This window comes from Paramormyrops kingsleyae, chromosome 9, assembly GCF_048594095.1.
Source record: "Paramormyrops kingsleyae isolate MSU_618 chromosome 9, PKINGS_0.4, whole genome shotgun sequence".
NCBI lineage: Eukaryota > Metazoa > Chordata > Actinopteri > Osteoglossiformes > Mormyridae > Paramormyrops > Paramormyrops kingsleyae.
In genome coordinates, this window is record NC_132805.1 from 26,235,447 (window position 1) to 26,260,384 (window position 24,938).

At 43.7% G+C, this 24,938-nt stretch overlaps 2 protein-coding genes and 1 long non-coding RNA gene across 5 annotated transcripts in view; 1 reads left to right on the forward strand and 2 right to left on the reverse strand.

Moving 5' to 3' along the window:
* Nucleotides 1–14,905, reverse strand: part of rprd2a (regulation of nuclear pre-mRNA domain containing 2a) — a 23,075-nt gene extending 8,170 nt beyond the window's left edge. For both annotated transcript variants that reach the window (XR_002840426.2, XM_023830020.2), the window contains exon 1: nucleotides 14,710–14,905. Coding sequence is in view for 1 of the 2 variants with exons in the window: in XM_023830020.2 (XP_023685788.1) it covers nucleotides 14,710–14,905 (196 nt within the window). In the remaining variant the exon portion in view is untranslated. The remainder of the gene's footprint in view (nucleotides 1–14,709) is intronic.
* LOC140592680 (uncharacterized) lies at nucleotides 14,315–16,243 on the forward strand. The gene is made up of 2 exons (XR_011993078.1): nucleotides 14,315–14,670; nucleotides 14,778–16,243. It is a non-coding gene; the product is annotated as an uncharacterized lncRNA (long non-coding RNA).
* Nucleotides 16,207–24,485, reverse strand: prpf3 (PRP3 pre-mRNA processing factor 3 homolog (yeast)). Of its 2 annotated transcripts, none has more exons than XM_023830022.2 (17): nucleotides 24,218–24,485; nucleotides 23,341–23,495; nucleotides 23,139–23,269; nucleotides 22,782–22,958; nucleotides 22,572–22,658; nucleotides 22,100–22,350; nucleotides 21,794–21,912; nucleotides 21,486–21,673; nucleotides 21,210–21,376; nucleotides 20,665–20,747; nucleotides 18,466–18,609; nucleotides 18,216–18,315; nucleotides 18,000–18,113; nucleotides 17,700–17,818; nucleotides 17,540–17,620; nucleotides 17,394–17,455; nucleotides 16,207–17,129 (listed from the first exon to the last, which is right to left on the reverse strand). In XM_023830022.2, exons 2-17 carry the CDS (start codon nucleotides 23,483–23,485, stop codon nucleotides 16,980–16,982), a joined length of 2,118 nt encoding a protein of 705 aa, XP_023685790.1. In that variant the 5' UTR covers nucleotides 23,486–23,495; nucleotides 24,218–24,485; the 3' UTR covers nucleotides 16,207–16,979. The 2 variants fall into 2 exon arrangements, with proteins under 2 accessions (XP_023685790.1, XP_023685791.1); XM_023830023.2 differs by having other exon boundaries at nucleotides 22,782–22,940; nucleotides 24,218–24,483.
* Nucleotides 24,486–24,938: the final 453 nt, after the last annotated feature.

The following is a 24,938-nucleotide window of genomic DNA, read 5'->3' on the forward strand; positions in this document are numbered from 1 at the left end:
GAGACTGAAGCTTTACCCTTAATTTCCGCTGAGAGACATGCCACGTGACTCATTTCCCAGCGTGTACAAGTTCTTAGGTCGGCGTTTACGGTTTGACTTCTGAGATTCACATAGAGTTCTAAGTAATCTTTTTTCGAACTGGTTGGTTCGACTTAAGAAATTTGAGTTCTAATGACTTTGAGAACTGAGGTACCACTGTACTAACTCAGTGTGAAACCTGAGCCTGATTGGATGAACACAAAGCTGATATCCTGGCAGGAATTGAAGACAGACACAAAAGCTCTTCCTCAACAGCTCTCAGTCTCTCTCTGTTTTTCGTTTTTATATGAGTCAGGCTTGAAAAGCTCAGCTCACACAGATAAGTCATATGTCAGAGTTATTTTTTAGCCCAGTCTGAATTTCTTGGCAAAAGCACCTTAAATGCTTCTGCTTTTCTCCAGCTGAACACACAATCAGATGATGTTGAATGTGTTTCCAGCAACAGAACCAAGTTCAGTATAACAGAACTGACAGATTTGGTCTTCCAGTAAAACCCCGTTATAGTGGACTCGCTTATAACGGAATATCGTCTACAACGGACGAGGGCCGCTGGTCCCAGCAGTGCACCTTCACGAACATGCAGAAAAAGCATCGGATATAGCGGACTCACATATAACGGAATTTTGCTTATAACGGACAAACAATATGTTCCCCAGGGCTGCTTTTAGCTGTAGTTTTGTTCGGTTATAACAGACATGCAGGCTCCACATACAAGGCGCGTGGCATGCCAATGGTATCCAGCGCAGATACGTAGTCGGGAATATTAATAGTCACACATCTGGTCAGGTAAAGTTGGATTACTACATGTACAATATAATGATCTATACCACAAGTGTGTCTGCTGGGGTGCGGCATGAGTAAATGGTGTCCTGTAGTTGTGTTCTGGGCATACAGCAACTCTGGATATAACGGACTTTGGACTGTTTTGCCAGATACCTTAAAGTCTGTTATAACGGGATTGTACTGTATGAGCTATTCTCTCTCCATTGATAGTATAATTTATTGAGAAATTACTGATTTGACTAATGTGAAAACATCTCATTTTGCTGTTATCAGACTGTAATCAGCACTAGCCATAACCAACTGATTGCTGAAATCAGCATGTTTTCTGTATTGAACATCTACTAGTGAATTTCGGTTCTGCCTGTGTCAATGTATTCGTTTCACCATGCATACTGAAACGAAAATGAAGTAACCGAACAGCATACAAAGTGGCATAAAAACAACTAATTTTGTCACCAAGAATACAAAATACCTCAGTAGACTATTACCATTCCACCCAATCCTAGTAACAACTTTGAAACCTCATAAATGTGTGCACACTTTACTACACTGCTTGTATTTGGGTTCATTGCAATACATGTGCCCTCAGCCAGTCTGGAGGAATATCACTGCTGTACATGACAAACAAATGCACTATGCACACAAATCCCGGCATGCAGAAGTGTGCACGGACCATAACGGTATGGGAGAACGGTGAAGTATGAACTAGGCTTAATGCAGCATTGTACTACTGCAGTCCTAATTTAGACATCAAACCAAGATATAAGTGCGACCTCATGGGAGGAGTTTTCCAACACAGATGACATTATATTGCAGTACAATGTGTATTACAAATTAACTATGGAAAACAATGAAGGCGATCTTAAAAAAACAAATACATTTTAAAAAGACATAGCTCTATTAAACAGGACACATTTAACACGGACCCATTCAGCAACACTGGATACACTCAATGCAATGGTTATGATGGTTCAAGGCAAGACCATTTCAGCAAACCCAAACAGACCATTCTGAGCGCGTACTCATACTGGGCCCGACTGCCTTGTGCCGTGCCTGAGCACAACTGCCGCCCCTCCCTACTCCCCGCTGGTCTGTGCTCTCATTACCCTTAACATTACGGGCCAGGGAATGCTTTTGTCATCACTGTGCAACTTTTGTGTTGAAGAACAAAGGAAGAAAAGCACAATCACACAGTACAATGGATTCATGTCATTTTGTTGCTTATTTGGAGTCATTTGCAAACAATGGCACACAGAATTCTTATAGATTTATTGAGTATGCAATGGAGCGATTTTCATTTAATCTCACTGCACGTATAAAATACTGCCATTTTGGAATCTGTGTGTGTTGCATCTAGTCATTTCTGGATATTCTCGTCAGCCCAAGTTACCAGCAAGTCTGGTACTTTTGTCGTAAACTGAAGTGATCCCTTCGTTGCAATGTATAGTTTCTCACTACTCTATCGATATAGTCTATATCCAAGCCGTTCCTTCCGGGTCCGGTTAACGTGCAGTGTACATGCGCATGTGCGTCAGTGCAATCACTGATGTCATGTCTGTGTTGCATGCTTGGGCACGGTTAGTGATCACACTAGATGCGTATCGTGCCCAAGTATGCTAAACCGTGCCCGGGCACAGTTAGTTGTAACACTAGTGATCACACTAGTCAAATGAACTGAACCTTGTTGGTCAAATGGGTGACCAAATGGGTGTGAATGCACCCTAACTGACAGGGGAGAACTGGCAGAGAGGCAACAGAGCCAATGGTTTAGATCCTGTCAAGTCAGATCTTGGAACAGGGCTCTGTGATTGTTAATCCGAGTGTCCATTCTGCAAGTGAAGGAGGACTGGAACCTTACAGTTATTCAGGGCTTTCTAGATTACAGTGCCTGTTTTTAAGCATAACACACATGTTCTTTCCATAACATACAGGACCCATGAAAATAACCACAACTTCACTTTCAGCCAGGTGACACCTTTGCTTACAGCTCAACAGGCATGGGCACCATCAACAAGCAAAGCTGTGAAGAGGCACTAAATCCAATGTGAGGTGGAGGGCCAGAGTTCACAGCCAAAACCCAGATTTCCTATCGGCTGGAGCACGAAGCAAGGAGCAGCTGTAAGACCCTGCTGTGCACCACCAAGCAGGCATTCCGCTTTTTAAACCTTAAGACGACATTAAACACCACCATATTTGGCACTTTCCAAGAACTATAGAAAAATAAAATGGACAGTCCCTCCCCCTACAGACTCCCCAACTGTCCAATTTCTTTATTTAAAGTCCAACTTTATGTGACTTGTCTCATTGTCATCAGGTTCCCCAGATCAGAGTCTGTGGCTGTCCTTTCATGTGCCACCACTAAGGGCGCTTTTCCACCGCACAAAGTACGGTATTTTCGGTACTTTCGCTTTTCCATTGACTTCCGGTACCAGTACCGAAAGTGCCAAACCAGCTGGGGTACTTCTTTGGTACTTCAGTACTTTGGGGTGGGACTTGCAAAAGTATTTGCTATCGATTGGTTATGCAAATAGCCTGCCTCTGAAACACAAAATACAACCGCCATCTTTTGAAACACACAGCAAAAACAGCGAGAAACAAAATAAAAAGAGGAGACACGAAAATATAAAAAAGGAAGATGGAAGGATGGACAAACGAGGAAACAGGCTTTAATCGCCATATGGTCGGAAGAACAGATCCAGCAGGATTTGGATGGCACGACTCGAAATAAAGTTTTTGCCGTTCCGGGCAATTCAGTTTCCCTATGTTTCCCCTGTCACGCGCTGATTTGTACACGGTTTCGCTGTTGTTTTCATGTCTTTTTACGAAGCTCTTCAGGTAAACAAGCCATATATTTTAAAACATCACATGCCTTTTCAATGTTTTTTGTTTTTACAGATAATAAATGAAATTATTTAATTCGCTAGATAGATATATTTCTTGATGAAAATGGTATAGTATTGGTTATAAGACTATATTATGCGTGACGATCTACTGTATTCACATGTAATAATGTACCTGAGTGATTATCAGACATCTCACATCCATCTTTGCCTAAATATTAGGAGAAACATTAATTCCTGACATCCAGGATATTTGGTTCCCCCCTGTTAAAACAGGTATACAGCAACTCTGGGCCTCGGCACTAATAACAATACTGATTTTCAGACATTTCACATACCTCTTTGCTTTAATATTAGGGGAAACATTATTTCCTGATAGACAGGAGAAACATAGGGAAACTGAACTGCCCGGAACACCGTAATACCAAGCCGCTTGGCAGAAAGGGGGCACACGCGAAACACCGAACAATGCCACTTGAAAATCAAAACACATAATTAAATCAATTTGTTTGCTTTCAAAAGACTGAATTAGCAGTAAGCTAATGGTTACTGCTTTGATCGGCTTAGCCAAAGTAAGTGTACCTACGTAAACTTAAATGATGGCAGCATTCATGCAATTTGGATATTACTGAATCTTATACTGTGATAGAAGCTGACATAACATGACATAACAATAAACCGCATTTCCCAGCCTAAACTGTTAGTTTTAATTTTGGGCTTTTTTTTTTTTTTAAATTATGATTTAAGCTGTGCTTTGTCACGATGTCAGTCAGGGGCGGTCACTGATTATGTCATTTGGCACCGGTACCATTTTTTACGCCAGTGGAAAAAAGACACCAAAGTAGTACCATACTTTCGGCACTTCATGGGAGTATCGAAAGTACGGTACCTGGTGTGGTGGAAAAACGCCCTAAGTGATACTGCTTCAATTTTGGTGCAACAGCTGTAAGATGTTCCTGGGAAGTTTTTAAAAGATCCATCTAATACTTTTAGAGTTATGGCACTAAAGTCAAGTTCTGCGGTGGGGAACTGTGCTCAAAACCACACGTATCGCTCTTCTTAGGAATACAATAATGTCAAGATGAAACAAGTGTGGAAATAGAAGCGAAACGGTACATTTCCCATTAGTCAGAAGTTACTGGAATATTACAAAGTACAGTAAAACTGGTCTAAGTCGACACTCGCAGGACCAGCTTAAAAAAGTGACGACTTAGGTGTATCTCGTCAATTCTCTAAGTCGACACTTTGGCAACTTATGTCCATCTTGCCGTTTTGCCGACTAGTAAATATACCAGTCAGTACATGCAGTATGGGTTCCTTTAAAGCCATCGAAGTCTTTTACAGACTGCCATGATGTTATTGCCCCCCGGTCTGTCCAATTTCAGCTGAATGTTGAACCCTCAAAACAATCTATTGTGCTCTGTCACGGATTGCTAACGGAAGAACTGACAGGTCTGCTGCACGCATTGGATGAATCATGCTCTGCCGTTAATTGTATGGCGCGCTATAGCAAGCATAACTGCATCACACTACTCTTCGAGTGCAGCGTTCATGTCAGGGTCTTGACATGACGGCGGGAAGCAGGTGACGGGAATGCAGCGATTGGGGTGTCGACTTACAGGTAAAAGAATCCATTCATTTGTGGTGTTCGGGATTTAGGTGACGACTAAGGGAATTTGACGACTTACAAGCGGCGATTTACACAAGGAATTTTAAAGGAAACATCATTAGGAAAAATCGGGACTTTTGCTTGAGCGTCGACTTGTGCACATTGACGAGTTACAAGCTGGCAACTTAGACCAGTTTTACTGTAATACGACATTACAGCAATAATCCTCCATCAGCGTAGTTTTCTAACAATGACCGACCATAAACAGTCAACATTCACATTTAATTGGAGTGTTATGGGCTGCACTAAACCCTGTCTATCGAATTAACAAGCTATTTTATAGCAAACAGGCAGAAACATGGGCTCAATAGTTCATGTTACCCCATCACTAGCAGACAGCTGCAAACCACATGCAGGCCATTTTTAAAGCCCCCTGTGAATGACTGAAATGTTACCATCATATCCATTTCAAGTCTCCTATTTTAAACTAGCCTTACTCAAACCATGTGCTATGCTGGAGATGGCAGACAAAGGCAGGCACTGAAGGCAGATACTCCCAACTGCTAGCAGAACTATAGATAAATGTGACCATTCCAGTTAGTAATATAATATGTTTGCTTATCCCAGCAGAACATACGCTTTTAAATATTGAATACAGCATTACTTAAGTTAAGCAGCTCCCAATCCCTTTCTGATGTATTTAAAGACTGTACCTTTCCTGACATCGAACCAGATTTGATAAATCATTTAACTCGAACAGATGGAGGAGTCAGCCACAGGGAAAAAAAAAAAAAAAAAAAAGACAAAAAGCTTCCAACAACCCAACACTAGGGATAGACATTCAAGAATACAGCATTAAACATTCTTTTGAGCACTGGTTTTAATTCTCCATGCATTCTGTGTTTAAATGTATGAACAAATGACACAACACGCAGCTGGACGAGAATCAGTCCCACTGTAGATCATAATCACCTTGCAAGCATATTCTAACCAGTTATCCCGGTCAGGGTTATGGGAAGGGTGGGGGGCTTAAGTGCATGTCACTGGACTGCGTCTCCACTCTTTCCTCATATAAACTCTGCACAGGGCAGCAATGATACGCATATTCCATGTACCATTTAGTTGCATCATTTTCGGGTTCAGCACGCACAATGAAATGAATGGACACACTGACATGAGCAGAAACTAATTTCATCTGTAAATGTTCAACACAGAAAATATTATGCAAAAAGAGGTTTGGTGAGTTTGGTAAAGCTCATGTTATGGAGCACTGGAGAGAGAGTAGCTCGGTTATACCAAACTCCAGTATGTTGCCGGGAAACACATTCAACTTGCTAACTCAATTGAGATGACATCACCTGAGTGCATGCACGACTAGAGCAAGGCTGAAACAGCCTCTGGCCTTTTGCTACAGGGTTTTTTCCCGCTAGAGATATGTGACCATGCTCGCTACTAGAAAACACAGGATTCACTTCATTATGATGTTATACTTCAATTTATTATACATATTTATTTTTTACAATGTTCAAATAAGAATCTCTTAGGTTTTGTTATTCATATGTTGACAAATGCATTGCATTTGGTTTACAAGCTAATTGTGTGTTTGCAGTTTTAATAATTTCAAAAGATTTTTTTTTTCCCTCTGCTGTATCGAGATTGTCCGAACTGTGAGGCCAAAACCAAGTTTTGTACCAAACCGTGAATTTTGTGTAATGTTACACCTCTACAGCAAAGACAGGATTTGAACTAGGGATGGGCCGATCCACATTTTTTCAGTTTCGATCCGATTCCGATACACAACTGCCGATACTAATACAGATTCCAATACAAGAGCTCTTTTTACTTCAAAAAAATGTACGACAAAAAATAATTTGGCTACTACAAACATACATAACGTACTGTTCCACCTTGTTTGCACATCTTGTTTTAAGCGTTTTTGAGGCATTTGCAGTTCAATATGAATATCTTCAAAGTAAGTATACACAAGTGGCGAATGCTTAATTGTTTTTTTTTTTTATTTTCTCCCATTGGCGTCAGCTCAGTTACACTTTGTTGTGATGGCAGCCCCTCTTGTATCACAAGCTGCAGTGAGTTCACAAAACAGTCCAAGTTAGCGACTCCCAAATCATCCATTCCTTTTTTTGTCTCGCAATTGCGTGCACTTTGTTAAGTGGGATTGTCATTTAAACAATATTCCCACCTCTCAAAACTATTTTACAAAGATTGCAAATCGTTGTGGTACTGGTTTCTGTTAAAAGCGTAAAATACTCTCAGATCATTATGCTGCGCTTCTCGTACTGTGAAGTGTATGCGCATGACGTTACAGCAGGCAGAAGTCACTGTACTCACACCCACTGAGCAGCAAAAAAGTCTGAGGGGCAGTGATAGCGTTCGATTTGAATGCCGCAAAAAAACATTTAAAATGGGAAAGAGCTGTCGTGCGATTGATTGTACAAATAGATTTAACATGAAACAGGAGCTGTCTTTTCAGAGATTGGCAAAAACTAAGTATAGGACGTGGATCGGTCACGCATGGCCAATACCTGATCCGTCAAATAGGTCTGGATTGGCGCCGATACCGATCCGAATATCGGATTGGTGCATCTCTAATTTGAACCTCAAACATTCTGATAACTTAATATACTTCAGGGCAAAGAGATAAAAAAAAAAAATGAGTGAATCACAATTAGAAATTTTTATTTTGTAACCAGAAATTACGGCATTAAAAATTGACTTTTTCCCTAAATAATGTCAGTAAAAGTTTAAGGCAAAAAAGCACATGCTGCATTACATAGAATATATAACTACTGAATATATATATTACTGTGTAAAGAAATGGAAAAAGTATAAATAATGGCCTACTGTTAAATCCAACAGCATTATCAAAGTTAATTTATTCTGTAAAACAGCAGTGGGTGGGGGTGCAGCTTTCTGTGGTTTGTGGCACAAACCTACTGCTACACTAAAACAACCAACACGTGATTAAAACCAGAGATAGCACTGGAAACTTATGAAGAAGCCAAAGCTTGTCCCACCCCCATGACCAGTCACACACACACACACACACACACACACACACACACACACACACCAAGATAAGTCAGTCAAATGCAGGGTCCTTCCCTTTGCACTCTGGAGATAACATTCAACAATGGTGGCCGCATACGTCAAGATGTCGGTACAAAATATCAAACATCTTTGCAAGAACAATCTGTCACACACTTAGAACGATGTTGCCATCATGTTTGTTCTGTGTCAGGCCACAACTGTAGAAGGTGCAGAATATTTTTCATGCAGCCGTTACACAGAGTGCAAACATATTGTGGTGAGGCTGTCTGCAATTATAATAAAGGACATGACAGCTTTTTAAAATGGAAGTTAATCTCTATTAACAGCTAAACTAGCAGCAGCACAGACAGGAAAGCCAAAAATTTACACGACACTTTCGGCAGCATGCTAATGAGACATGCATTCCACAATAAACATCACATGCTTACAAAATTTACTATTAACAGATACAGACATTAACTTACATTATTTAAAGTACAGTGCAATGCAAGGCATGCCAATAACTGCATAATTAGTACTTCTGACCAACCCCAGGGCTATCACATTTTCTTCAGCCAATATTGAACAGTGGGTGGAAACAGAACAAGCGGAAAAAGTTTCCCCTCGGTAACCCTGCACAGGCAGCGAGTTAAAAAGGTCATCACTGAGGTGATTACGGCACGTACAACATTGTATTGCCAAAACGACATCAATTCTGTCAATTTTGTTGGAAGTATACGGCCACCTTAACACCAGTCTGCTCTACACTCCCACTAGTCCAAGACTTTAGTCACAACTGTGGATTGTTCAGAATGTCAATAGTCTGACAGGAAGAAAGTCGGAGGATTCCATTCTCCTTGCTGTCTTAGAGGGTCTGTGACCAGGGATCAGAGAAATCTGAGCTGGCCATATTGGCTTGAGACTCTAGGAAAGCTGGGGTAAAAACCAAATATGGGTTCAGAGGGAATTTATGAAGTTTGAGATTTAACTAAGGTTTAGCATCATGTAAAAAGCACAATGGGGAAAAAAAAACATCTCAAGGAATACAGAAACAGTGCAGCCTCTTAGAAGTGATTAAACTAACCCTCCCCAACCTCCCTAGGCTTGTGGAAAACAAACATGGTCTTTGAATACTGCCAAGACGATATTTTGTCCCATGCTCAACCCCCACTTCATATTTTTAGAAGTTCTGGTGAAGCCAAATATCCAGTTACAACAACCAAGAGCTGAGAAACACTTCAAGGAAGGCGTAGATAAACAAACCGATACAGTGTACCAGTACATCAGACATTGGCTACAAGCCTGGAATAAACTGATTTCAAAATAAATATACATACATGAACAGCTTTAGTTTACAGTGCCCTTGCAAAATCTCTCTTAAAACTAACCATACAGATTTTTCATTGGTGGCAGTGGGAGCCACATACCTATTCTGTGTGTGGAGTTTGCATGTTCTTTCCATGTTGTACGACTCTCCTTTCACAGCCCTGAAACATGCAATCAGCTAAACTGGCATCTTGAAACACCTAAAGTGCCTGTGCCCTGCAACGGCCTGGCCCCACATGCTGGGCGGCTACAGGCCTAATGCACCATAGATAAGACTTTAGACTCTCCATGACACACAGCTGGAAAACAAGGTTTTAAATAAAGCAGTTCCCAGTAGACATCCTACTCTAGCGAACTACAGGCTCCCAGCAGAAACCTGAACACTTAATCTGCTGCACTCAGAGGTGTAGAAAAGCAAGCAGTGTTTTCGCTGGTAACATCTCTCCATCCAGCCCGCCATGCCAAAATCTTTGCCGCCATGGCAAAAACATCTATCCAACCAATCAATCAATCAACTAATCCAACGCTTTGGTGATTTGCTCGGGAAGCCCGAATCCCACCCCATCCACCATTAAGGAATTCAGTAGGTTAATGGCAATTAATAGGCTATATTATGTTGTCAATTGGGAGATGCTCTTATAAAGCTCTAATAAAAAGAAACTTACTTACAAGGAAAAGAAAAACAGATGAGATAAGGAAGCACAGCAGGCATTTAGTTTGGTGGAGGGAAGACGATGCATCTTACACCCTATTCACACTCACAGAAACCTACATATATCGGTATTTTAGCGTTACGGTGTTGTGTGGGAATGGGAGCAATACGGGAAAGTCAACTCAATCTATCCCCTGGTGACCTTATAACATTAGCAGTGTTTACAGAAGGAGGGGGGGGCAGGGAATTCTCTCCCTTTATTCACTATATTGATATCAATTGGGAGAATGAGACACATGTTACTTTACTGTTATGGAAGATAGAATTTCAGTCACACTCAATCTGTCCAGTGTTATTTTTACCTGATACATAAATGGGTTTCATATGCGAAAGGGGTAACGTGCCAGTTCGACTGACTCACAGAAATATGTGCAGTGCACTTAGGCTGAAGTTAGATTGCTGGAGATGGGCAAACTGTTGAGGATTTCCGCCACACTGTCCCCCCCCAACCAAACCTCTTGGTCCGAAAGAAACACTGGCAAGTATTGAAAATAAGCCATTTCGCAGTACATGACAACATGAAAATACAGATCCTGCCTTAGACACTCATTTGGAGGAGCTTTGACTAAAAACATCTGAAGTAAAATGCAGTACTTCCAGCTGTCCTCAACCTTTGAAGACATGCACAGTACATCTGCTAACCAGGGTGATCTGTTCCACTGAACATGGAACACAGACACATACCCAAGTCAACACATAGAAGAATTACACTACTTAATTACTCACACTTTACACAGGTCCCTATGGAATAGCCCACGTGGTTGAGGTCATGAATGTGTGTGGGGTCAGCATTGGCACTGTGTTTGCAGGATATGCAGATTTTGTTTTTTGATTATATCTATATAGATTTATTCCAGCACCTAAAGCAGAGGCACACAGCGGAGTGGGAGAAGTACAGCTCCCAGCGAAATGAAAATACCCGCAGCATAACATCCAAAGTTAAGCAAGCAACCGTCCCTGACATGTTTTCGAACTGTGTGTCATATGATAAGAATGGGGCACGGTGGAAGGCTATAAACACTGTCGTGATGTATATTGCAAAAGACATGGTGCCCATACATACTGTGGAAAAGCTGGGATTCATTAACATGCTAAAAGTTTTTACAAGTTTCTAAAAGTGTTTACGATGGCGTGGTCTGCCATCTCACTTAAAAGCATCTTTTTTGGCTTGTCAGATTGCACTTCAATTCTAAAGTAAAAAAACAAAAACAAAATAAAGTTAAAACTTGTTTTGAACCATTTGTCATCTGTAGTTTGATTTTGAGTAGGGGAGGGGAAAATCGATTAAAATCGAAAATCGGATTTATTGTGAAAAAAATCTGAGATTATATTTTTAGGCCATATCGCCCAGCTCTAATCTGCAGTTAACATGGTCTCTGCCTGCACTCAATGAAACCAAGCATTGGAGTATTTTCCTCATGAGCCATAAGCACTTATTCTCTTTAATCAACCTTGACAGAACTACTGGGGAAATAAAGTAGATGGTTCTGATCAAAAGTATCACAGCTCAGTCATTCTTATAAAATACCACTAACTTCAATAATGTAAATTCAGGGTGTTTAAGCAAATGTAGCTATTAACAATAAAATAAGCACTTCAGCACTTTTCAACAACCCAAGGCACTTAGTTATGAAATAAATGGGTCATGTCTGTTACATTAGCACCACAGAGTAAATTTTCAGAATGAAGAATTTGAATATTACAATAATGTGACAAGCAAATATTTATAAACAAAATTAAACCATTTGTCTTTATAAAAATGCAAAACTGGATTCAAGCATTTCCACAAGATTCTGGTTTTGTAAATACATTGATGAGGTCATCATCCAAACATCCTGTATTTATCTTTTTAAATCAACGGACAATGTTTTTTTTTTATTCTGCATAAGAGATTGAATAAAGCTGGTCTATGAACTGGGTCTCAGCTACTTCAGTTAGTCATGGGGCTTGAATCCATTAACCCACCACTGCGCTCAACCGTAACCTTCAGCCTAACCTCAAACAAACATACTCACTGGAAACCATCAACAGTACAAAACAGATTGGGAGGGGGTTAATAAAGTCAATCCCATTGGCCACTTGTGTCCTAGGGGACTACAATAAGGGCAGCTAACTTTAAAGAACCTGAAAATGCAATTTAATCCATCTTCTAACCACTTGGTTGCAATTTTAATTATAGATCTAAACCTTCATACAAACTTGAAGAACAACTCCCTCATAAGCCACAAACATGGTGCCAACTGTACATTTTTCAAGAATTACTACTACAGAATGCTTTACTACTGACATGACAAGCTTGCATGAAATCCAGCACAACAGATTACACATGGGTCAGTATTGAGCATTATTTAAAAACGTGTACAAAAATTATAATCTTAAAATCATAATGGGATATTCGGCTTTTCGGTGCTATACGGACATTAATTTACGCCCATAATTAGTAGTATGTCAAATATTAATGAGATGTGTTTTGTGATACCCAAAAGTTAGTAATCTGTATAAACTTTATGTTTCTTAGATTCGATTAGCGGAGCACACCACATAATACTATTTTGGTATACTACGGTTTGGTATACCTCAGTGCAATATGCACTGAAGTCGCGGTGAAGAGCAGCCACGGCATCTTTTAAAAGAGGAGATCTTCTGGATAAACAACGTAAAGACGTCGGCGGTGTGGTGGTACTTTTTGCAGTTCAGAGTGACACATTTATTAAACATAAGGATATGCGTATTTATATTAATAATGACTTTTGGACGTCATACAAAGCCTCATTAGTATTTTAGCCATACTACTAAACTGCTTAAATTGTGGGCGTAAATAAATGTCCGTATAGCACCGAAAAGCTGGCGCATGACCAAATGCTGCGCCAGTCATCTGAAGTCCTGGTGATTACTGCACATGCGCGATGCAATACCGATATATCGCTGATCACCAGAAGACTGTCTTTCGTTGCATGGAAATATTTTCCATAAAGACCATATTAAATAAAAGCAAAAGACTGACCAGCACTGCTTTGTGTCTGTTGGCGCAATTTTCCTGAACAAGCGTATGAAAATCTGATGACAAAGCATTAAATTACGTGCGATAGCTACACCTTGTCCAAGAGAAATTTCACATACATGTGCTCTTTTATTGGTCCCCCTGGTTCCAGCTCACTTGCACTGAGCTTTATAATCGGTAAATGACTAGCTAGCAATGTTGTTGACAGCAACCACAACCGAATGCAACCATTCAATATACAAAGCATGATTTACAATACTTGCAAATTTGCAAAGGTAAATCTCAGGGATGGGGGTAAACAATCACTTAATACACCTGCAAAATAAATGCAGAAACTCACTTCACACCATGTTCTTTTCTCCGTCCAACCACATGACATGTGAATGACTTTTCCGAAGGCAATTTTTGATGATGCAAACAAGTCTCCATAACAAGTCTCTGTGTGGTAGGTTATGTTTACAGGTACAATTCAGTTAACCCCCCCGGGGGATTGGAAAAGCCTGTATGAATATCCTTTACTACCATAGTATCAACGACGAATCAAATTTACAGAAATTTACACAACAGATTTTACAAGCAGACAAAATGAAGAAAACTCTGGAAAAGGGATATGCACGTGAAATATGCGTATTCGCAAAATCTAAAAAGAAACTTGAGAAAAGACTTGATTTTTTTTCCATCCATTTTGCGTTTCTCTCAATTAGGGTAGCAGTTTTACTACTTACACCCATCAGTGTGCGTCTTACTACATATATATGCTTCTAATTTCCGTGTTACTGCTCATTAATCGCATGTGCATACCGAAATGAGGCGAAAGCAGGGTTAAGTTAAACTTCCCCGAGTTTACACATAAACCCGCCATTCATTAATGTTTTACTTCGCCGAACTGCATCGTTGAGTAGCAGGGGAATAAACAGATGCGAATAAAATAATCATCGGTATCCCGACACCGTGCATTTAAACAAGCCATTATTTACATCATTACAGCTGGGTTTGCATCCCATTATGCAGACACCCTAAATTACCCCGTTCAACCCTAGAGCTGCAGCAAAGGCAACCTGCTATATGCTCTACTGCTGACGATATTAGTGACTGGTTTATTTTTTAATCATCCTATCATCATAATAATAGTAATAATAATGATGAGCGTCATTTGGCGACTTGCACAGGAGATAACAGACCCGTCAGCGGGGTACCAGGACACCCCACCGAGGCGGCAGCGGACACTTGACCTTCCTCACCAGCACACGGGCCTTATTTCGCTATTTTCCTCAGATTAGCCGGACTATCAGAAAAACAGCTCACAAGACCAGTAAGTTTCGAATGGCTCCAGGCCGCCCTGCATACTCACATCTCCTCAGCCATTTCATCCAGGAGCGCACAATCAAGACGTGATGCTTCTTGTTTTCGATGCACCAGCCGGACAGGCCCTGGATCGACTCCATGGTGTTGGACACTCCTTGAAACCGGCGGTCCAAAGACGACTCCAGGGCGCCGGACGAGCCACGACCACTGTGACCACCCGAGGATCCGGCCCCGGCCGCCATTTTCCCGTCGCCGGGTCTCCAGGCGGATGGCTGGAACACGGACTCACAGCGGCCCGCTGTGGAGGCTGCACAAACAGCCGCTCGTTAACGCCGGACCGGCTAACGCTGAGTATACAAGCGCCGCTTAAACGTAATTTATTTTCGGCCCTACAGTGCTCAGGTAGACTGAAAAGCCGCCGGGGTGACCGAGGGAATCGCCCACTGAGAGGCTTCAGCCTGCGGCCATAGATGAAACGCCGAGCCGGCCGGGTTAGGGTTAGGTGAGCGGGCAGCCCGGGACCCGGGCAGTCATTCCCCGGGCGCTCTGCTAAATATGCTAACTCACGACTAGCCGCCGGAGAAGCGAGGACCATCTAACTGCGTGTCTCACTGGCCAGAGAGCTGGATATGTGTACAGACCAATTAGTCCTGTTTACCCGTAAATCGAACGGGGAGGGAGCTGGTTACTGTAATGGTTAAACATTAACACACGCACACTTCTACTCACTAGCTACTCACAACTAGTGTAACGTGCTGGCTGTACTATTTGTGTTGTTAACCCAGACAGCCACCTCCCGCCCAGAGAGTCCCGTGCACGCGCTCGCTCGCGCTCTCTCTCTCGCGCTCTGAGTTTATATTCCACACGTAATATTTAATAATATGGCTGAAACTCCCGTCAATATTCAAAGGCCACGCCGCTGCATCTCGCGTGCACGACGACAGGCTCCGCCATCTTTGACGTCCTACCAGACTCGCGGCTCCCGCAGACTGCGCATGCGCAGGTACGCACCACGCAACGTCACGACGAAGCAAAAATGAAGCCGGATTGGTGTCAGAATCTGCTGTGGAAAAATCGATTCAGCTTCAGATCCATACACAGAAACGTAGATATCCTTCAACAGAATCACGAAGAATATCAAGAATGGTAAATCGGGATATCCGAAGACGGCATATCGCTTCAAAAAGGATGGATACAGGATTTGTTGTGCAGGCTGCTAAAACGATATATTTTTGAATTACCTGAGGCTGAACTGAAACGGACTGATCTCGAAAAAAATGTGGATTTTATATACAATTATCTGCTATGTTGTACTTACTAATGAACGTGTTTTACCAAATACTATCATAAAAACCATCAGGGTAAAGCGGACAAGATCAGTATACCGTTTCAGCTCGTCTCAATGGAAATAGCATTTATTATACATATGTAATATTATGAAACTCATTTCAGTAATAAACGTAAACCCAGGAATAACTCCAAGTTTCGAGCAATTTACATTCACCAAAGAGGATGTTTCAAGAATTAAACGTAGACACAGGCAAAGGGGATGAATAAAAGTCTTTTATCTTGGAAATGTATTATCCCGAATGGGTATCAGGAATATGTACATTGGTGATCTGTGTGACAGCGTGGATTATGGTTTGAGGCACACCCAGTTTCTCCAGACAAACGTAGCGCCGCTTAATTGCTCGCAAAGGTCCACATATATTCTGCAAAAACGTAGACTGAGAAAGCTTTTAATATGCCTATTCAGTTTGTAGTTGGATTTAACTTGAAAACTGAAATACAATTTCAAAAAGTCACTAAAATGCTGACAAAAAAAACTAGGTACATCTCGATGAGTAGTATGGTTCAGGTTGTCTCCCATCTGTACAGGACACTGAGGAATAGAAAGATTCAAATTCTGCATATTACAGTGAAGCAGAGAGCAGAGTCAGACGTCAAATCTGAACTGTGCTGGATAAATTACACCATTAAGTGGAAGTGGCGCCACAGTGTGGCTGAACCCATAAATTGCAGGCGAGGCGACTAAGTTGATACTGGAGCCAGAGCAGCAGAGTAACTGGCCAGAACATACGACACGCACACACACAAAACGCTGTATTAACAGCATGACACGGCCACACTGCCAGTGATCTACACACAGACAGTATACAACGCCACAGGGCATGTACACGCTCTCATACTTTGGCGGTATCCCATATTTAGAGTAAGGGGAGGAGCCTTCTTATGACCAATACAGTTATCCTCAAATAGCCCAGGCTCCTCCCATCCTTAGCCACACCCACACAGTGACGACAGGCAGAGGACGCCTCAGTCGTCGGTGCACTCCAGCACGCTCTGGCTCAGCGCTAGGTCCCAGTAATGCTCCGTGCCGTGCTTCTTGAAGTGCTCTCTGGCCATGTTCTCCGTGGGACACTGCTTGAACTTCACCTCGCCAAAACTGCGCTCCTTCGCCGTGCCCTGGGTGGGAAAAGGGGGCACAGTATTGAGCCATCAGGGCCTGCTTAGCCAGATTAACCAAAGACAGATGGCCACATTCTGGCACTCATTCATGGAGAAATCCACCCAACTATGCAATCAAGTCCCAAAGTACATATTCAGTCTGTTTAGTAGACCGATTATTCTAACACCACGTGAAAAACACGGATTGCTCTTAAACGGAACAGGGCGCTGCAGCAGACTGGACACCAGGGGGTGCCCGTGGCTGGCCGGGGCGACACCCACCTCCCACACCAGGCTGCACTTATTTGTCTTCTTGGACGCCTCATCGTCAGATCCCTCGCCATCTATTCCAAAAGAGGATCAGGAGACTTAAATTTCTTTTAAAATGTTGAATTTCATTATGAGAGATTCATCCGCTCGCCACTTACCCTCTCTTTTTGAGTTAGTCTGTTCCTCCCATTTAATTCTACTCAACATCAGCTTCTTGAACTTCTTCTGGGCTTTGGGACCTGGGGACACAGAGACGGGGGTGAGGCGGAGTGAAACCGGCACGCGAGCAGGTTCTCGGAGCGGCGGCCCGGTCCTCACCCCCCTCCACCACCACGATGTTCACATCTCTGTGCAGCACCACCGTGCCCGTCAGGTACAGCTGGGATGCGTTCGCCTCCACCTTGAACTTCTTGGCTGGGTTCGTCAGATTTCTTATTCTAGATGGGGAAATGCAATCAGACTTAAAATGCTGCCCGCTCCAAGCTTAGCATCCTACAGGGCTGTGTGTGTAATTACAATATTGAGCCAGACACATGCACCAGAACCTTCACCTGACCTCTCTTTATTCACTGGCTATGCCCCTGACAAACCACACCCCCCAAGTCAAACCCCACCCACCTATACACAGTTATGTAAACTCCCTGGCTCAGGTCCTCCTTCAGCTTCTTGGCCTTTTTCTCCTTCCTCTGTTCTGAGGTCAGCTTGCGAGCTGCGTTCGCTTCTTCATGGGCCCTGAAGGCATGGAGGGAGAATGAGCAGCCGCGAAACCAGGGACGCACACCGTCACAACACCGGGCACGGCAGGGCAGGGTCACTTCACTCAGCATGACTCACTTCTGCCTCTTGGCCATCTGCGCTCGGACATGGGCCTCCACCTTGGTGGGGTCCTGGACGGCCTCTGTGCCCAACACTCGCATCAGGTTGGAGATGCGCACTAAGGGGGGGGCAGGGCACAGTCATTATGAGCCATGATAGACACCCACCATTCTACAGTAGTCGGGAATCCTGCAGTAATGAGTCACTGTAAACAGACAGAGGCTCTGGAAGATTATACCGCAAGCCACCCAAACAGGATGGGCCATACCTTTGGGCTCTGGGGGGGGCATCAGTCCCAGTCGCACCTTCTCCTGCATCTCCTTCTGCCCTTCCCTGCGGGTCTGCCTCCTCAGCTTCTTTTGCTCCTTCTTGGTGAGGTACACTCCCAAGGTGACCGGCTTGTCTGTGTCCACTGAGAGAGAAAGGGGGGAGTCGGCGGCACACACATGTTAAACTAGGGCATCAGTGCATCGTGATCAGGGATGGACAGTACTGGCAGCCCCCCAGGTCACAAACAAGATTCTTTCCCTTAGCCTAAGTCGAATTTGTAGGCAAGCTAGAAAAATATTATAATCTGTATTATAATAGCAAAAGCAGCCACAGAAACTGTACCTTGAGCCAATGAATTGCTGAAGCTGCACAATAGTTCATGTTACAAACTAGTGCATGCGTTCATTATTATTATCACTGTATTTAACTCAGATTTTTAATGTAATAGGCTTTATGGTAGTTCGTTCATAAGTATGAATTGTCTGGAAGTCGGACGTTTTTTAAATCCGGGGACTGCCTGTATTTCTGACACATGTATTTACAATACAAAACTATAGTTTGCATTTGACTTCATAAAAATGATTCATATAAATTAATGCAATTTGTATTCAAATACAAAAATAGTATTTTGCATACACAAGAAACTGTCCCCATAATGTAACCACAATGGGACCGCAAAATGCTTGTGCATAAAAGAGGAAGTTTTAGTTTTTTCAGATATTTGAATGAATGTAATTAGAGCCAACAGCTGATCATTTACCTCGAATCAAGAAACTTGCAAGCTCAATTCAGACCTATTTGTATTTAAAGGCTTTAAGATGCTATGACGCACTTAAATTGTCTCTCAAATGTTTCATTTAAAATTGAGTGGCGCAAAAAGGAAGCAGTTTTGTCAATTAAATTAGAAAAAAAATTGTGTTTGCACTGTGATCATGCCCGGTCGCACGGTGGCTGCGACTCACTACAGCAGTTACTAGGTTTCTTGTGAGACTCGTAAATCATCATCATAAAAGATGTTTATGATCTCATTTATAAATGTCTTATTTCTTATTTAAAAATGCATATAATTACCTTACTTAATTCTATTTCCTTTGGGGTTAGTTATATTTTGGAGTTCATTCCCTTGAACCCGTCTTTCCCCGCTGGATACGTGTATTTTAGTTCATGATTTTAGTGAACGCAAGGTTTTTCAGCAACGCATTAGTTGCGTTGCAACAGGACTGAAGGGCATTTCTGCCCTTTATTATAAAATATTCAGAAAATTGTCTTTTTTTAAATTTTTTTAAAAAATTACTAGTATAAAGACCCACGGAATATGTTTTCAAGTGTCTGCAGGCCATTTTTTGCTCTTAGCTGCCCCCTGTTGGCAGTTCCAATTTACTGCCCTCTGTCCTTGCAGTTACAATTTTAGATCTGATGAAGTTTACATTTTACACTGTAAGCTTTCATCCATGTAATGTTTTTGTGAAGTAGTAATCAAATCCAAAGATCAAATAGGGCAAAAGTGCAGCAAATAATTACAAAGACTGATTTTAATTGTTCTGAGATTCTGCTTTCTTTGTATTCCATTAAGTGTGTAATTACGTTGCCATGGTAATTTGTTAAATTTTTTCAGAGAAGTTAAAAAAAGGTTTGAATTTAGGTTATAAGAACAATCAAATAATAGATTCAATTGAATTGACACAGCAATGAAAGATTTCCAGTGCATCTAATCTTTTCCTCAATAATCGTAATCGAAGAAAATCACCTTTCGGCCAGATATTCACACTACTAATGTAAACAAATCTGCCTGAAAACTGCTTTCATGCATCACAGATGGATTCCCATCATGCCTCAACGCCCATTTTCATACTTATGCACAACAACAGAGCTCCATTTCTGCATGCAAATATTGTTCTTTTTGAATGTCTCACTGCAAACAAAAAGCCAGATGCCAATGATGAATTTGTGCGCCCGTTTCTCCCAGATATGTTCCTGTAAGGTGTAGTCCTCCATTTCTGAGACACATTAGGAAACTGCCAGTCACCACAAAGGGGCCCCTGTGAAACTGTGACCCTTTCACCCTAAAAGCCACACCCACAACTTTTTCAATATTTTTAAATGCTCCTTGCCAAACCGCTCCAGAGGCAAAAAAAAAAGCCAGCCTGCTTTACTGTAAGGGGAGCCGGGGGCATGCTGACCCCACACCCGGCCTTACCTGGGGGGCTGATCTGAGCCGGGTGCTCCACCAGGTTTGTCACCCCAAATAGATCGATGGTGTCAAATGTCGTTGTGCATGAACTGCAGGAACAGGGTGGAAAGTCATTGGAGGGGGGAGGATGGGGGAGTACGGCAAGGCTTGGGGAGATGACAGAATTGGGGGGGGGTCATCCTAAGCAAACAACACTGAAGCTTAACACTATGCCAGCAACTCTGGCCATGTTCATGGTGAGACAATATGGATATTAAAACAGACTGAACAACACAAAAGATAAACTTCATAACTAAAGCAGTAGTTACAACAATGCTTATGACTGATACTCAAGATCTCAATAATTTTTATTAGAACTCAAGCTTCTAATAAAAATTCAAAAAAAGGCTCTGGCCCGACTTCAAGAGTCAAGAAAATGATATCTTCACCTATGAATGGCAAAACAATAACACGTGTTTGACAGATAAAGTTGTTTTACATGCAGGACATACAAACATGCGACTCAGCCCAGTATGCTGCATGTGGCAGGTACGCCGGCGGGGGGGTCGTACATTTCCATGTGGGACGGCAGGATGTAGGAGTCCCACCACTCGATGCTGGGCACCTCCCCATCTCCCAGTTCCTTCTTAGGAGCAATCAGGGCCAGCTTGGTGGATGCATGGATGCCTGTTTTCTTGGCTGCCTGGGCTATCTCAGCTTGCAGCTTCTCCAGCTGTGCCTGTAGGGGTGGGGGGGGAAGTAGCAGGGTTAATGTGGGCTTCCAGAAAACGGAATATACATGAAAAACTACAGTGGGGTCTCAGGACACCCCCCAAGTCAATGGAGACCTTTGTGCGGATGCGCTGGGCGATCTTCTCGAAGCGGCCCTTCTCATGGAACTTGAAGCCCCTGCGGGGACGCTGGGGGATGGGGACGAAGACCCGCTGGTCGAAGTAGGACGTGGACTCCAGTTCCTCACCTGGACGCTCTTTCAGCTGCTGCCGAAACTGCTCCCTCTTCACAGCCCTGATGTTGGCTGGTCATTCAGAAGAGACACAGGGTATAGGGCACAGAGCAGAAGGGTGCAGACAGCAGACCATAGAGACAAGAAGGGCCCTGAGAAGAGAGAGGGGGTCCCAAGGAGGACAGCACCTACCCTTCAGAGTTGGCATGCGGTGAGTGAGCTCCACCTCCTTGCCACTGGCATCAACTGTTCGGCCAAGTTCATCCAAGATCAAGGGAGTTGGCTTGGTCACTTCCCGAGCTTCCACTTTTCTGGGGGGTGAGAATACATACCGAAAATACTCACCATAATATACACCAAATATCATCATCATCATCAACACCACAAAGTTACTGACGACGAGGGATGGATGAAGGCAGGCTACTGAGGAAGAATAGCAGTCAGAGGCCTCAAGCCAGTGGGGGGTGTGCGTCACACATGGAGGCCAAAAGCACTCACGGGGGGGCGATGCCCATGGCGTGCAGGTTGGCAAGGGCGACCAGGTTGTGCGAGCCGGTACCCAGTGCGCCCAGGATGCCCGGCTTCATGGCCAACTGCGACTGGATGCGGGCCTGCAGCTCGGCAGCCTTGCGCGCCTTCTCGATGGCGTCGTTCATGAACGTGGCCGCCTGGGAGGGCGGGATGGACTGTGAGGAAGCCAGGGGGGGCTGCACTGTGGGGAGGAGGCGGCTGGCGGCAGAGGAGTCCGCCTAGGGGGCAGGAAGACGGGCAGATAATGCTGAGGGGGGAGGAGTGGCAAAACATGACAGCATACAAATGCGGCAGGTTAAAAACAAAACAAAAACCACAGGAGAATTCATTCTCAGACAGGGCACTAAATCTGGCTTTAAATGTTACAGTAAAATGTGACCTTTATATTATATGTTATATAAAGGCAGCATAAGGAAAAGGGGGAGGGGGATCTGCTCACCGGAGGTACCGCAACCGGAGCTGAGAAGCTGAGCTGCTTCTTCCGCTCCTCGATCTGCCTGGTCGCCGCCTCCATCATCTGCTTGATCTGAGGGGGAAAGGCAGCCAAACTCAAGCCCGCTGAATGGCACAATCGTACGGGCCCAGGTCCCTGCCGCGGGCAGCTGGCTGCCGGGTGGGCCGGGCTCCTGCCAGAGCAGAGGCCCCTCACCTGCATCTTGGTGAGCATGCCCGGACTCTCAGGAGGCGGCCCTGGCAGCACTTCCGGCTCCTCCACTTCCTCAAAGCGAGGCACGCGTTTCTTCTTCACCACTGGCTCCGTGCTGATGGGTAGCTCTTTTCCAGTTTCAGAGTCCTCCCCAAAAACATCCTGACGGGCAACACAGATCTGTCACTTCATTACAACTCCTGCTCATGAATTACTGAGGAGGGTTGATCACAGATGGGAGGTACAACCTGAAAGAACTGCCGGACCTCACTGACGTGAGCACAGCTTAACTGGCTGACTGGAGGAGTGAGCAACAGTGAGTGATCAGACTCACTTGGCACCATGTCATCAGGCCTGTACCTTTAGGTCTCGCTTTCGATGCTTCTCTCCACCTGTCTTGCTGCCACGGGAATTCCGACTCTCCTCCAGGGCTTCGAACAGCCGCTCCACGAAACCACCCGCTGACTCATCCAGGAATGGCCGAAGCTGATCTGTGAGGCAGAAAGGGAGTGTGAGCCAGGCCACAACAGAAGCAGCCGGCAACCACACGGGTGGCACTAACCTGTTGTCTTCCTCTTGTCCAGACCCTTCCCCACGCAATGCAGCGCCGCCGTCACGACTGTGGGCTCCGAGAAGCCCAACACCTTCTTCACCGTGCGCTCCACCCAGGGCCGCAGCTCCTCCACCTCTCTCTTCGGCAGGGACATCCTGGCGTCTCTGTACATGAGGAAAGAGGCAGCCGCGGTTCAGGGTATGCCGACACGGTCACACAAACAATACCGTTATGAATACCACTCACAGGCCTCTAAAGAAAACGCAAAAACACCGAGTGGGTAATCCTTAACATGAGATCAAACGGGTAGCCGTTGATCCTGCCGACTAAAGAAACTAGTTACTGCATTATACTCATTTAAGACTATAAAAAGTGATCCTTTAACACAGTGGTTATTTCCACTGAATGAAACATACTTAATGGTTTATGTATCAAAGGCACTATGCAGAGGGCTTTAACTACGGTAAGACAAGCAAGGATACACGTTCGAGATCTTTGCTATGTCTAAACCTTGGCCCAGGGAAAGTTTAAAAGACTTCCGCAAGGCCTCAATTACCTATAAACTGCAAAGATACCGTAAAGGCATAAAAAGTGCAAATAACCAACGCTGTTGCTCATGAATGTTAGTATGCTCAATACCTGTTAACCAACTAACATTCGATTACTTAATTTATCAGCAGATTAGCTAGAGAGCTACGGCTATTAACTGGTTTTAACTGCCACGCACAATACGGGACAGTCAGCGATTATTGGAGTGCGGCGACACACGCAGTCACGGCGGCCGCGATGCAAGTCCAGCAGCTGCGGTTCGCCCCGGCCGTCCCGACACCCGCTTTACGCGGCAACACAGAAACCTAAGCATACTCAGGATAAGGTTTACGCTCACCAATATCCGAAAAGCCCAAAGAACACAGCACTAGTCGTAGGAACCAGAGGCGGTGTTTAATATAAAGCAACTTTAACAACAGGGCAGCTGCAAAGAGGCTAGTTCTACAACAAGAAGTTTCCAGTCTCGCCGCGTTCACGCAACGTTCGGGTCCAGTGATGACAGGAAGCGGAATTAGCTAATAGCGGAAGTGACGTATTGGTCCATCGCCCAATAGCCTCCGTCATACAACATGGGAGTAGAGAACGTGCTAATGGGCTATAGCCAAGCGGTAATCTCTATGCGGTTGCTAGGGTGCGGAGTTGTGTGGTGGCACATTTCAGTCGTAATATATACCATAGTCGTCATTAGATACGGTCACTTGGGGCTATAGCTCCGAGTATTGTAAGCCTAGTCTCGAGTATTTTAGCCCTGATGCCAATCTTTCTTCAAAAAAAGCACAAGCCCCAGGTGAACTTGACTTAGCCCATGATCTTTTTAATAGCTGGAAAAGCTGGAAATATACGGACAAGAGTATTGCAACATTCCTCCTAATCATTGAATCCATGTGTTTCATTCAGACCCATTGCCACAGTTGTATAAAATCAAGCACCTAGCCATGCAGTCAGGTTTACAAACGTTTGTGAAAGAATGGGTCACTTTGAAGAGCTCATTGAATTCAAATGTGGGAGTGTCATAGGATGCCACCATAGCAATAAGTCAGTTCATGATATTTTTCCCT